The 15,215-nt window shown below is 35.0% G+C and overlaps 1 protein-coding gene across 7 annotated transcripts in view; it reads left to right on the forward strand.

Moving 5' to 3' along the window:
• The window catches only part of LOC106100673 (agrin-like), a 127,610-nt gene that overhangs the window by 37,257 nt on the left and 75,138 nt on the right, over nucleotides 1-15,215 (forward strand). Inside the window, exon 1 of one of the 7 annotated variants that reach the window (XM_013279639.1) lies at nucleotides 14,454-15,122. The exons of the other annotated variants lie outside the window; for them this stretch is intronic. Coding sequence (XP_013135093.1) covers nucleotides 14,594-15,122 — 529 coding nt within the window. The 5' untranslated portion in view covers nucleotides 14,454-14,593. Of the gene's footprint in view, nucleotides 1-14,453; nucleotides 15,123-15,215 lie in introns of those variants that run through there. 7 annotated transcript variants of the gene reach the window in all.

Below are 15,215 nucleotides of genomic sequence, written 5' to 3' on the forward strand. Positions count from 1 at the left end.
CTTTATTATAATAGTATAGATTTAACTGTTTAAAATAAAATACAAAGTGCATTATATGTGATATGTGAATATTGATAAAAAATAAGCGATACAAAAATGTATCAAGCATTCTCATATTCATTGATATTTTTCGGGCTATCAATCTGAATGTTTGAATGTAGACGTCTGAGTTAGTCGGCGTAGCGCCGCAACCCTAGCGCAAAGAAAACCAATAGCCGAGTTTCACGCCACTGGTTTTATTGAAAAGCTCCATACACGGTTACTTTTACTTCTTTTTTATTCCACTTCACAGCGAAGTAACCTTCGAGCATGCAATACTGTACAAAGTTATAAAGAATCATAAAGTGAATATTAACTCGTAGCTGCTGCTTGGAGTTATTTTTAAAACTTTAACCATTTAGTGGAGCGGAGAGGACCGAAGCTATTGATTTACCAGCGCTTAGTTCTTTGCAATTTTAGTGATAACAATAATATTTGATATTTCGATTAAATCGTTTGTGAAACTCTAACTTAGGTACCCTCGTCTAAGTTGTTCGTGTGCAAAACATTCTTGGAAAATTATCTCTATTAGTTTATTATGATTTTAACTTAATAGTTTCGTATGCATAGGTAATAAATATAATTCGATTCATCGACGCAATTTCATGTTATTTGAAACGATGCGTGATCGAGTTAAATGTCATTCAACTCGAATATTTAGGTTATGAAAGTTATATATCGACTCACTTTCGCCCGCGATTCTGTCTGCGTGAAATTAAAAAAAGTGAGTAGCGTATTTGTTCTTCCAGACTATACTCTACATCTACACCAATTCATTTGTGGAATGAACATTATCCTATGTGTACTCCAGACTTTGTTTCATGTCTGTGCCTAATTTCAATAAGATGTGTTGAACCGTTACAGAATGATCGAGTAAACTTTAAAAAACTATATTAATGAATCCCTCGGAAACCGTAACTATTCTCGAGATAAAAAGTACCCTATGTGTTTTTCCAGACTATGCTCTAAACCTGTGCCAAATTTCATGGAGATCCGTGCAGTCGTTTAGGCTACAAACTCTAACAACCATCTAAACTTTCGCATTTATAATAATAGTCGTTATCAAATTCATAAACTTAATATATTCGAAGTGACGTGCGACCGCTTTGCTTAGCTCGGCTAATATGACACCCACGTAAGGTCTAATATTAGAAAATATTATTCAACAATATTCCTGAGGATCGAACAAAAGATATAAAGAAAGTGCTTTTACAAGGTTTTGTTTAATAGCGTGAAACCAAAAAATATACTAATTTTACAATGAAATTAGGTAAAAATGTAGCACCTGTGCACAAAAAGGAAAAAATAAATAAAGACCAGTCTGAAACTAACGATACTGTTTCTAGTATAATTTACTCTAACCTTTTTTTATGAGATCGAAGACAATTTTGGCCTTGACATTGATTATTCTGTTGATTAACAATCTTTAAAAAAATAAATAGATTTCTTGGTCTATAAGGTTCGTTTTCCCGTATAATTTCGTAGTTGCAATTTTAAAGTACAAATGCGAAGTGCACACACGTTTGGCGTAAAAAGCCAAAAGCCTCTTCGAGTGGACGTAGTTATGTAGATAAAGATGTAATAAAGCGCCTGTGCAAAGTAGGTGACACAAATAGCACGAAACTTCTACTAGCTTTATACGGATACGCGAAAAAGGTAAACATTTGTTTCTTTTTAAAGTCCAAAGCTCTAAATGTAAATGGATAACGGTGATGGTATTTTAAACTTTGTATAGAGGTTATATAAACGTAGATTTTGTTAAAGATCAGTTGATTTTGCAGCAAAAATAATGTTTAAATTTAATAATACTGGGTTTTATACACTTTTATCTTGTCAAAATAAATGCCGTTATCGTTTCTGTTATGTGTTTTATAGTACTGTTTATTAATATTGTTTGTAAGTAATGCGAATTTTTTTACAACTCAATGCGAAATCCGTCTTCGGCTTCTAGTACCGACTATTATAGTCTATTGTTATTATTACCTATAATAAAAAGTAGTTTTTCTTACCCCAAATTACGTTTACAAGATAAGGCAACTATTTTTAATCTTAATTTGACAATATCGAAACGCCTGGTTGTTGAAACTATTGCATGGAAATGGTCGCTTCATAATCTCTAGCATCAGGACTATCTTTCTTATTCTTCTGTACGGTTACAACTGTTTATATATTTAAAGTAGGTTGAATATAATACATATTTTGTAGACATTGTTTCTCCCACTGTCATGTTGTGCAACAGCGGTTGTGCTCCACATAGAAATGCGTCGCCCACGGGCACTCGGGTTCTTTATGAACGCACCCACTAACTTTCGTGAGCGGGATTTTGCGTGGTATTCCTACGTTATAAGAATGTATAGGAATTTCATTATAACAACGAAAACTGTAGTTGACATGATATATGTCTCAATCTTGACGTAGAAGCGACGTTAACACACTTTATTCTGATATAGAGTCGGTTATTGCTTTTCTATTGTCGTTTTATAAGGTATTTTAACAGTCGTTTATGAGTTAAGATACATGTATAAAATATTTTTCTTTCACATAACAATCGTAAATTAAATACGTCTGGAATTATTAAGGCTATTGGAATAAACACGTTTTTTTTTATACCATAAGGAGGCAATCGAGCAAGCGGCCACCTGAATCCGCCAAAATGGCGAAGCGACCGCTGCCCATAGACATCCGCAATTGCAGATGCGTTGCCTACCCTAAATCGGCGGAGGAAGAGACGCACATAAAGAGGATGTTTCCCCTTTTTATCTCTCTCCTCCACTGTCAAATCCACATTCCCATCCAAATGTTTGCTTATAAGAAAAGGGTGGAACGGGTAATGGACTAAAATTGAGCCTCCGTGTATTCAAATAAAAATTTAACAATTTATTTTAAACAACAACATAAACACAATCGGTCCTCACCGGAAAGGATAAACAGATATGGATAAATAAGATTATCGTTCACTACGAGATAACAACTTTATCTACTTCAAGATATTAATTTGCAATAATTTTATCGCATTCTTTTTATTCACCATTTTTAAGAAAAAAACACATATATTTTTGCCTTAATTATATGTAAAATAAATACACAGCAAAAACTTTCATCGTTGCTTTGATTGTAAAACGATTAACCTTATAGCCAAGTCTCTTTACGGTATAAATACTGGCAATTATTGAATATTACATCCCAGGCTGGTGGCGTGGCTTGGGTACAAGCTACTAAAAGTGATGATTCATAAGCATTTCCTTTTTTTTGTTTTTATTTGACATATCCTGAGCGCAATGCCACACCCATCCAACAACGTTACTGACAGTAAGATCTATCTGTTTGGATTACGTGACTTCGTGACCGTGTTCTGTTTAAGATATTTTTTTTTGTTATCACAAAATCCTTAAGGTAGGAGCCACTATTGTTTCTTAAGTCGATCCTTCGAGTCGTCTGAGAAAGATAATGTTTAAAATTATTGGTATGACAACGTATTTTAATGCTGATTTATTTTTTAAAGTCCAACGGTTGCTCTAATCGCACGTTTTAATAATATCATAAGAAAATATTTTATACTAGCTTTCGCCCGCGACTCCTTTCGCGTGGAATTAAGAAAACAAAATTGAGTAGTCTATTTGTTCTTCCAAACGATCATATATCTGTACCAAATTTTATCGAAATCCGTTCAACTTTTTAGGCTCTAACAAACATCCATCCATCTTAACTTTCGCTTTTATATATTTACTTTTACTAATATTAGTATGATATGATTAATATGGTCAATTTTATGTTAATTTAAATTATTATGAAAAAAGTAACAAATAATGTTAAGATGTTTTATTCCAGGAATAGAAGAGTCAGCAAACATAATGTTTAATAGGATTAGCTTCCTTTTGTTCTGAGCAACCGTGGAGTCTTCGTGTAATGGAATTAAATTCTATATCAGCGCTTTAAACAATGCTTTGCGCAGCGTTTGTTTGAGCATTAGATAATGAAAAGTTTCCCAAAATTAACGCATTAGTTTTATAAACTTAACGTCAACTAACGATCTATAGAAGGTTGTTTGACGTTTTACGATCTTACAAGTTCCATAACTCAAGTATACAAATGACTGTCAATGGGCTATAAATTTTGCTTTAATGTGTTTTAATATTGTTTATTGGTATCTTGCTCAAAATAGTGTAGGTGCGAACTGTCTCCAAGTATCAAGGTGTGGCACGCCTCGTATACTCGCAGTATGAAGTTACAGACACTAGGATTCGCCGCACGTTCTCCCGATGTCAGCGTATCATAACAGCCACTGGATTCTGTTCGGGCTTGTAGTAGTTGAGGGTAGTTTTAACATCGTGTCATATCGAAACCGATACGCTCACTTTGTAAAATGAACTATTGCACAACTGTTTAGTCTCGCTTTGATTTCTATGAACTTTCATGAAGGTACACACATACAGGCGCACACTACTCGATTTTTAGTTGTAGAACTGCCTGCGAACCAATCGACAATCGGAAAAACGGTTGTGCGATAGTTCAGTCAAAGGTGTGCGCCTGGTCTAACAAATATGACATTTGCTTTCAATTATAATAAGAAATACTGTTTATGATTTATTTGATTAGTAATCTACAACTAAAAGGAGTTGGTCTTGTGTCAGGTCCATCTATTAGTCATATTGTAGTTTATGTGCAAAAGCTTAAGTCAAACGTCCCGAACGAGTATTTGTAATCAGGCTACTAAATAAATTATTACGTTCGTAGAAAAATAATTTATATTCTAGTAGCATCTAAATCACTGGATGTTTTTTTACACACAGTAAATATTGTTAAAAGAAACGAGCGACGGTACAGTCAAATACGAGATCAGCTTGCTATAATTATGTGTTTTTTCCCTTTGCTTTCCCTATTTAATGTTTGCACGACTGATGTACGTAAATATTTTCTGAGCGGCGTTTACTGATGTTGCGAAGAGATGGCAATAACGCCGACAGACGTAATGAGGAAGGCTGGTTATAAACCTTGGCAACGTTAAGGCTGCGTTCACACGTAAGCCCGGCGCACGTATCGATTGTCGCTTAAGGTTGAATATTGCATATCAATCGGAGTTGAAGGCTTGTTATTAAATTTGCGTGCGGGGTGCCTGCGCCGCGGGGCTCGCCGTAACGAGCGCCCTCGTGTTGACGGGGCGCCGTCGATCGCGACAAACTGCTTTCGAGCCACTTTTAAAAAATTACTTATACCTCTTAAATTTTAGCTTTAATCAAAATGTTACTATGCATGTTTGTGTGTTTTACTTCCTAAGACTTTTAAGAAATTGACAAAAAAAGTAATGAATATATTTAAAAACGCTGTCAAATATGAAACAACAACTTTCTATCAACATCAAAAGAGAAAAAGGGACTAAATTTACTACATATCCTGTAAACTAATTCCAACTACTAAGTATACGTCGTGGTGTGCGAGTTGTAATTAAACTGACGATGTCGCCCGCGTAACAATTAATTAGACCATAACTGAACACTGCAATAACTGTAACGAGCGAACGAGCCTGAGACGAAGATGCAACATGCAACTTTAGATTAGAAAGCGAGCGCCATTATAAATGTTTCACCGCGACAACTTACTCGAGATGGATTGCTTGCGTATAACTTGCGATGTTTTTCTAGTACATGTAAGTTTTAAATTTAAAACATAATTATCAATGTATATGTTACAGCTACTGTCTACTGTCGGACGGCGTAAAGAAAATAAATTTTGCAGACCTTACTTAACATTTTACGGTCTCAATCAAAGAGCTTAAACGATGTGGGTAAAATGATTATACACTCATTTAGTCACAGAAGATAATCTTTATGAAACACGCCATTTTCATACTAATACTATGATCGTGGGGAACAACTTTAGAGGCAGCCGCGACAGAAGCAGCGGTAGAGCTCGGTGCAAAAATGATTGCGACATTTATCCGCTACGTTAAACAATTCATACCTCAGCTGTCAGATTAATCTAAAGCCGTGCGCACATCGTTGATTGTGCGAATAATAATCCGACGGAGCGGCGACGCTCGCACAGTTCAAGAGAGCGTCAAAGCCGAGCGTAAAGGAACAAAGCCTCCAATTACCCGAGCGGGCACGCCGTGGGCTTTTAGTGAATAATGAGCCGCTTATTCCAGCGGATGACGGCTTCGCTGGAATCGTGGAGTGGGCCGCGCGGAGTGGACCACCCGATCGCGACGCTCCGCCGCAACGCTCCGCCGCAACGCTGCCCCGCTGTAACGCCGCAACGCCGAGCCGCGCTGCCGCCAGCGACACGGTCACTGTGTCAACATCATTTTGCCCGCCTTTGCTTTTCCTCACTTTGACATTTTGTACAGAACGGACGCGGTCACCGAACAAGCGCCTTTTCACTGGCGCTCTTTCGCTGCGCCCCTTTTGTAAATAATAAAAATATTTTTCAAATTTACTGTATGACTAATAAAATTTTCTTATAAATTAAAATTACGGAAAATAAGTTTGAAAATGATGATCTTTCCAATGCTAATTGGGTCATCGTACTTGAATACACAACAAGTCGCGTGTTACTGTAAGCTAAAAAAATACAAATATAAAAAATAAACTTAACACTAGAAATAGAAGTTAGGTTAAAAGTGTACTAGTAAAGCCAGTTTAAAGTTAATCGGATAATCAATGCCTAAGGCAGACCTACAATTCTCGCATGCGACGTATTGTTAGGTCGCGGTTGCATTACAAAAGGTAACGCTACATTTTCTAATAGAGCCCATTGTGTATGAGACTTTATTATGTTTGTATGCTCTTTGTTGGTAAAGCCTTTATAAAGGCTTTCAGAGCTTTTCGTTTGAATAAAATGTTAAGTAATTAAAATTTGTTACCAAAGCACGGATTAAAAAATTACGTGTTAAAAATATAAGAACACTTTTAAAAATTGCAAATCTATCACAGATAATGTTACCCCAATTAAGTTTCGTTTGACTAAAACAAGTGACTGTTTTGTTGAAGTATGTATTTTCAGAAAATAAAATAGACAATACATATGCGAACGCTGTACGTTCAACAAAAGAGCGAGCAGGGAGTAATAATAACAAAAGCAGAAATGTTTATTTGTCTCCAACAAATCGTTTATTCCGGCGGAGCGCCGACACTGAACACTTGAGAAATTGCAGAGCGGGGGCGTTTGTTACAACGGGGTATATTTTAAAAAGCATTCTTGATTTCGTTTGTTACATTTATCGACGTGCCTTTGCGCAAAACCTACGGTATCGTAAATTGTTCGTGTCCAGCTTACAATGGCAGTTTGAACTGAGAAATGGTCTTAGATGTCGATGAACTGCTCATTGTTATTGAAAATTTATGAAACGAACGAAGTAAACGAGCCGTTTACTTAAACCAAGGAATTTTTATTTAATTTGAAATTGGATGGAATATACAAATAATATTTTTATTACATTTACTTTTTGAATAATAATTCGTACTAAATGTAATCAAACGATGTAACGTAGTTACTTCTGTTCACATTTAAAAGGCAAATCTAAATAATCGATTTCTGGAGAATCGAATATACTTACTTAATCTTTACTACACTTGCAGTTACATGATGTTATTTTGTATGCAGTAGGATAAACCGGGCAAAAAGACTATGCTGTAAAATTTTATCAGTATTTAGATGTACCTTATCACGGTAATCCTGTATACTTGCTGCAAGAAATTGAACTTTTGTAGGGATTTAGTAACTAATGCTAAGTAGATATTATAAGAGTAAGGCTTAGCTGTAAACTAGTATTGGAACAGTAGGGATAAAACGACAATTGCTTTTAAACTAAATATTCGAAGAGCGCAGTTAAACCAGAACTATTTCACAAACTCGTGTTTGTTAATAAAATTTTATTTTATTTGCTATTATAAGTGGAATGTTATAACAGAACTTTTATTGGATATCGCTTCCTCTGTTTATAAAACATAAACTGGATAAGTACAGTCAGCTGCAAATATTTATACATTACCTTTTGCCCGCGACTCCGTCAACAATTAAACAAAAACTAAAGCAAGTAGTCTATGTGTTCTTCCAGATTATGCTCTACTTCTATGCCAAATTTCATCGAGATACGTTCTGCCTTTTAGGCTACAAACTCTAACAAACATCAGTCCATCTAAACTTTCGCATTTATAAAATAAGTATGATTTACAAATATTATAAAACTTGTATACACCTTCAGTTTTAAAGATATGTAACCGCATCTGTTCTTATGCTTTCGACGACGAATACATAAAGGCTGGCAACGCACCTGTAGTTCCTCTGGTGTTGCGGATGTCCATGGGCGTCGTTGACCACCTATGTGTTGAAAATACATGTTAAAGACGGATAAGTGCATACATATTTTTTATACCTACAGCCTATATTCGTTTCTGAAGTTTTATAAACTTATTGATGCAGCTGACTGTACAAACAAAAGTCAAGATCTATTTAGTTACATATGTTAATTTGTATACTTCCTTCATACTCTTAACTCGTGAAATATTTATGCCCTCGTATCTTAAAAAAAAACGAAGGAAAAATACGCAACTACAAATTCCATATGGAACTCTTTGAGTTTGTGATATTGTTAAGGTTTGTATTAAGAATAATAAGATTGGAATATAAAGATTTTCACAAAGTTCGCGGTTCTTATGCTCGAGTAATTGCTGTAATAAAACTAAATAAATGCAATAATTTATGAGATAAACGTATTGCATTCTCTTGCTTTAAACTTTACTGATCTATTAAACTCTCGTTTATGTTGAGCAGTTCGCATCGCTTGTGACATTTATACTTTCCATTAAAGTAGCTCAACTTAATAGATTGCACTTGACTCTAAGTTTTATTATTTCGCGTAATTTGTAAACGCAATTAAATAAGATATATGCAAGATCTTCATTAAAATCAGAGCTAGCGCGCTCGCATTTTATGTAGGCTTGACGTGGGTAGAGTCATAGGAATGTATGATAATGTGGTCATATATAATGCACTGCGTATGTAGGCCTGTCGCGGAGTGCTATCTCGCCCGACGCGACGTAGTCAGCCGTACGCAATTTGTGGACCATTTCTCTCTCATGTCGCGCGACACTTCTGCGGATTGGAAAGTAAGATTTATATGGACATACCACAAGTATTAAAATCAAGAAAAAAACTAATCACGTATAAATAATAATAATTCCTAGATAGATTATCCTCATTTTAAAATAATGTACAAAGCATGAAAATGGGCTATCACAATTTGTATAGAACATTGAAACAACGCGGCAAAGCGGAACAATTTTTCCTCGCAGCGGCAATTCAAGTACTTTGTTACTGCGTCCATTTGCGCATAAAATAACCATTGATGTGGCCGCGTATTGTCCGTGCGACGGGCAGCGGGAGGCGGGCAACGGGCAACGGGCAGCGGCTCCCCTGCAGTCGCGCCGTGCAATTTGTCCGACATTTCTCCCGTGTGTCCGAACAAAGCTCCGAATCTAGCTGACGCCAACCATCGATAACTGCACAAAATTAGATGCTTTTGTCTACGTCAACGTTATTTAATGATATTTTTATTACATATTATTAAAATAAAAGTACTTATATCTGTTTAATTTCCCGTTCCAAAATTTCACCATTGCTTAAAATATACTCAAAGTGTTCACTCTTGCAACCAAACTCTTCCAGGATTTTAAAATTCGGAAGAATAACAAAAAACTATGCTAAGATGTTGTTTTACAATGCATTTGGCAGACTTCGCTGTCTCCGAGCTGTATGTAGGTGTGTTGACTTTGAGAAATATTCTGATATCGAGGATTTATTCAAATACATTGCTTTATCATTTCAAGACATTTTGCTTTGGAACTTGCACAGCCTAGATAATTTCATATGCATTTTCTTCTATTGAATTTATTCTTAGATAATATGTCTAACGCATTTAAGCTGAACTTGTTTGGACACAAGTACGAAATGAAACAGGCCTATTACTACACAATAAAAGGTTCTATCACGAATGTCTTCATGACTAAAATATTACCCAAAAAATATTTAACATAGATACAGTTTTAACTATATTTGCGGATCGTAACTTCAAAGTCGTAATACTAAGTAACGAGACTGCAAAACATTTGACATTTGTGACCTCATATGTAAAGCATGGCTCGTAATTTCAAAACTTCTAGTCTTATTACATCGGAGGGTCCTCTTTATATAGAGTTATAAGTCTCTACACGCGACGATACGTTCTCATAAACTGGAGAATTTACAGCTTAATTAAGAAATTCTTGTTTTAGTTTCCTTTATTGCGATTTTGTTATTTAATATGTCTTGAAGATAAACGAAATAAATTACCTAGTACTTTGTAATCCAACGATTGCGAGATAAAAATAATAAAGTGAAATTAATGAAGTGGTTTTTACAGGATCAGTATTTTTTAAAGGTGTTATTGTCGTGAAAAGTACAATTTACCATTAGACGAATATTTACAGATTTTAATAGAATAAAACTGCTCTGGACTGTAATAGAAAAGAATTTAGAGCACTCGGTGGGATTACGAAACAAGATATGGCTCAAATGCATTTGCGGAGTATCCACTGTTGGAGGAATCCGAACGTAATACCGGTCCAATAATTGAAACAGAACTCGAACGTCGATGTTTACTCTGTTTAAGAAGGTAGGAAAGCTTTTCACAGCTCAAGCCCGCTTGTTTATCGGATTGAAATTTCTGGAAGAAAACTAAAGTTTGTTTGCGTTCCATTCGATCGCGCGTGTTCGCCGGCAAGTGGGGCGTCCCGCGACCACAGAATGCAATTATCGACCGCTGTCTGCCACAGCTATGCTCGAATCGCATTGCGCTGCAACGACTGCCGATCCGGCCCGCGCGCCTGTCCGGACCGGCCGGACCAGCCTCTGTTGACGAATTGCGAGCTTACAGCGTTCCATTTGTCAAAATGTACTCAATCCGCTTCTGATATCAATTTCACAAACAATTTTCTTTACTGTTGCAAAGGACAATGAGATAGATGTTAATCTGATGTTTGAGTTATCTAGTTTAGGATTATACCGTAATCGAGTTCGTCGTTTTCTTACTTTATTATATTGTAAACTAGCTTTCGCCCACGACTCCGTCCACGTGGTATTAAAATGCAATAAATAAACTAAACAAAAGTATATGTGTTTTCCAGACTATCCTCTACATCTGTGCCAAATATCATTGAGATCCATTCAGTCGTTTAGGCTACAAACTCTAACATCCTTCCATCCATCTAAACTTTCGCAATTATAAAAATAAAGTAAGATTTTGTGTGAAATGCGATGTTACACTGTGGCTTTTTCTGTGGTAAAAGTAAATAATCGTTTGCTAATTGTAAGAGCATGTAGTAATATTTTTATATTTCATGACGTTCTTAAAATAATTTAAATACTATATTTTATTCTAAATGTGTAATTAAAATGCTTAAATCTTTTAAAATCTGGACACAAGTTTAGTTAAATCAAGTAGTCTAATGAATATTGATTCAAGTGAATAGTTTGTGTTGAGATAGACCATTCAAAAGTAATTAAACTGTGAAAATGGTTTTTCTACATGCAACGTTTTGTCGGTGTATAAATTGAGTCACTTTTAATGGGTTTTCTTCTTCCCTCCTTTGTTACTAGATTATGTAACAAAGTCAGGCGCTGTTTAAATTCAACTTGCGTTAATCAGCCGAGTTGGAAAGTTTAATCTGTCTGGGATAAAGTGATATGTACTTTCGACTAAATTATAGCTTCATTCTCGTTATCGAGGTAAGAAATTTCGGAATCAACTGTCAGGGGGCGCGCTATGTGGGTGTCTGAGTTGTGTTCTACCAACACGTGATATGCGTATTTCTGTGTGCGTGTATCTTTGCATATATTTGTGGCGTTTGCATTTGAAGTTGGGGTTCTTTTTTTCTTTCACTTAACTTACGTATCCTTGTTAAAAGGAAAGAGATGCGAAATAAATGAAGATTTGTTTTTACATCTCAACAAAAAAGGATAACTTTGCTAGAAATAAAATTCAAGGAAATCTCCATTTGGTTTGAAAAGAACCTCGATAGGGAAAGTATTTTTTTATATTAAATCGTGACTTGGAGTATGATAATTTGTCTGATATTAATCCTTTGATGTAAACATATAACCCTTACATAAATGCGACCTTAATATCAAACGAATTATTTAAAGTATTTATTACCATTCCTTTTACATTTTAAATGTTATGTTTTTAAGCTAACATTCGCCTGCGACACCGTTTGCGTGGAATTTAAAAAAAAAACAATAGTGTAGCCTATGCGTTCCAGACTATTTTGTACAACTATGCCAAATTTCATAACAATCTGTTTCGCCGTTTAGGCTACAAACTCTAACAAACATCTGTCCATCCATCCATCTAAACTTTTGTATGTTTTTGTTTTAAATTTTAGTGACATTAGGTATAGAAGTGCTTAATGGTCAAATATGGCTCTTAAGCAACATTAAACATAACACCACATTATTAATTTCTACATTGTATAATATATCAGGATATTATTTATATAAGTTTGAAGTCATGTGTAAAAATTATATTATAATAAATTCGTACAAAATATTTAGATGAATTTAGCATTACTCCTTTTACGGATTATTGTGTAGGAGGTTATTGTATCGTTAGACTTAGATATGAAAACGTTTAAAGAAGTCGCAAGGTTTATTACCGCCTACAATTTAGACTTATGATGTACTTGCCTCCGCCCGCGACTCCATCCGTGTGGTATTAAGAATAACAAGTGAGTAATTAGCCTATGTATTCTTCCAGAGTATCCCTATGTCTATGAGATGCGTTCAGTTGTTTAGGCTACAAACTAACAAACATTCATCCATAAAAATTTTCTCATTTATAACATTAATATGATAAGTAAGATGTCTATTTGAAATAATTGCAAGTTTAACATTACTAAACTAAGTTAAGAGATCGAAGTACGCATCTTAATTGTAAAATTTTAACTATTATATTAAAAGTTTCTTGTAAATATAAACTTGAACTGTTAATGACTACCTATACATCGTTTTATATCTCGTAACATTTAAGATGCTTCAAGAATGGTACTTCTGTTTCGAACCATCAAGATAACATTTTCAAATACAAACGTTTCAATAGTCTAAGCAAACATTTAACAGAAGTACGAACGTAAGTTGTTAGAGTGTTTGTAGGACATAGTACAAGCTTAGTACTCGCCCGCCCACGCGACACGACACACGCGCACGCACACCGATAGTAAGCCACTTTGTCACACGGACCTGCACCCGATATATCTAGATTGTAGATGCAGATGGCAAGTTCACATACCGATAGATAAGAAGTGTATTTGTTAAACTTATGTAAATCATTTATTAGGATACATTCATAAATGCAACTTAACAAATAGAGTCGAACCAACAAAATAGATAACAACTGTTTCTCGCTACTTCGTTCGCATAAAATTAGAAATATTTAAAAGATGTAGCCTATGTTATTCAAAAATATATTAACTTTCTTACGATAAAAGATTTTTTTAAATCGGCCCAGTAGTTTTTTAATTATGTCACATACGAAAATACAAATCTATCTTTATAATATTAGTATAGATATACAAATTCTTTCACAATCATTTATTTTATTAATTTTGATTGCTTTTTTAAAAATAGTTTACTTAATAGTGTCAATGAACAGATAACATGAATTCTATAAAATAAATATATGTTCTAGTTTTGTTTAAAAATGTGTGTTCTATATTGTTTTTTCAAATTCTTTTCGTTTAGTAGGCAGAGCACACGTACAATGGAGACAAATTGCTTTCCTTACATTCGCAATGCGTTTTACATTGGTAATGGCTGAACTATAAATTCGTAACGGCCTCGCCGCCGCCGTCGCTATTCGTTTCACTTACAGTTTCAAAGCTCTCCACTGGAACTTTAAAACAGAAATATTGTGAACCGCACACTCGTGTATAAAGTGTACTCTGGGTTACAACTAGTTTAACCTTTAAAAAACTATCTTGATACAATTTAATCTCATTGCTAAGACGATTTACTATAGTATCAAGCCCTTAATGACAATATTTAAAAAAATCTTAAGTAATTAAAACGTTTGTTGCCTTCGTACATATTCCAATAGATTTGTTGTAAAACTTGTAGATAAAATAAATCGCAACATTTCATATGATTGACACATCCACTTTACTCGGGGTGTTATCTCAGGTGCGAGCTTAAAACAAAAAGTTAAAACAAACGCCGCCTTAAGAGAAGTGAAATAATGAATCAGTGTTTGAAAATTTGCGAAAGCACTTATTCTATTAAGTGTTTACACGGAGGCCGTGAGGAGCTTTAAGATTAACATAACAAAAACAGGCTGCGAGTTACAGAGGGCACGATAAAGCCTGCAGTCGAGATCCGTACGCCGAACGGCGCGCGCGCACCTCAAATGCACACCTATAACTTACGATAAACAATACCTACTAATCGATGTCAATAAAAATGTTTGTATTTAATTAAAATTATTAGTTATGTTTCTAAAAGTGTTAACACCCTTCAAAACAACTGCAAAATGAAAACATCGATTTTATTTTCATCCCTAGTGTTACTTTTGATTTCATTATCAATACATGCAGAGTTTTTAATTAGAGAAAAGGTTAGAAAAAGAAATACCGTGATAAAAATAAACAAGGACCCGCCAACGTGTTATTATAATAACTCTTTATTTAAAAATGTCGACTCTTTGAGACGCATTGTGGCGGCATCTAAATACATTTTTACTGGAAAAATTTCTAGTGTGCATAATAAACGACGTGCGGGAAAATATACGAGGAATGTATTCAAAGTGTTCGTAAGGCGAGTGTTAAAAGGTGATATAAAGGAGTTGAGTGAGTTGTTGAATTTCGAGACGAGGACGAGTAATGCATCGAGCCGTGCGTTTATTATCGCTGAAGGGGTGCGGTGGAAGAAGTGCGCCGGCTCACAAGGATGGGCGGCTTTACTGTTCGCTGGGGACAGTTTTGTATCGCAGCTCAAACTGATTACGGATCCAGTGCCTTCATCTCTAGATAAAGTACGTCGAGTAAAAACTCTCATAAAAGGTACTTTTTTAAGTCATAATTATTGCTCACAACAACAATTGAAAACAACTAATGTTATCAATTGACATCTAGAGCCTGAAGAAATCAATTTGT

The sequence above is a fragment of the Papilio polytes genome, unplaced genomic scaffold (genome assembly GCF_000836215.1).
Source record: "Papilio polytes unplaced genomic scaffold, Ppol_1.0 DF824047.1, whole genome shotgun sequence".
Lineage (NCBI taxonomy): Eukaryota > Metazoa > Arthropoda > Insecta > Lepidoptera > Papilionidae > Papilio > Papilio polytes.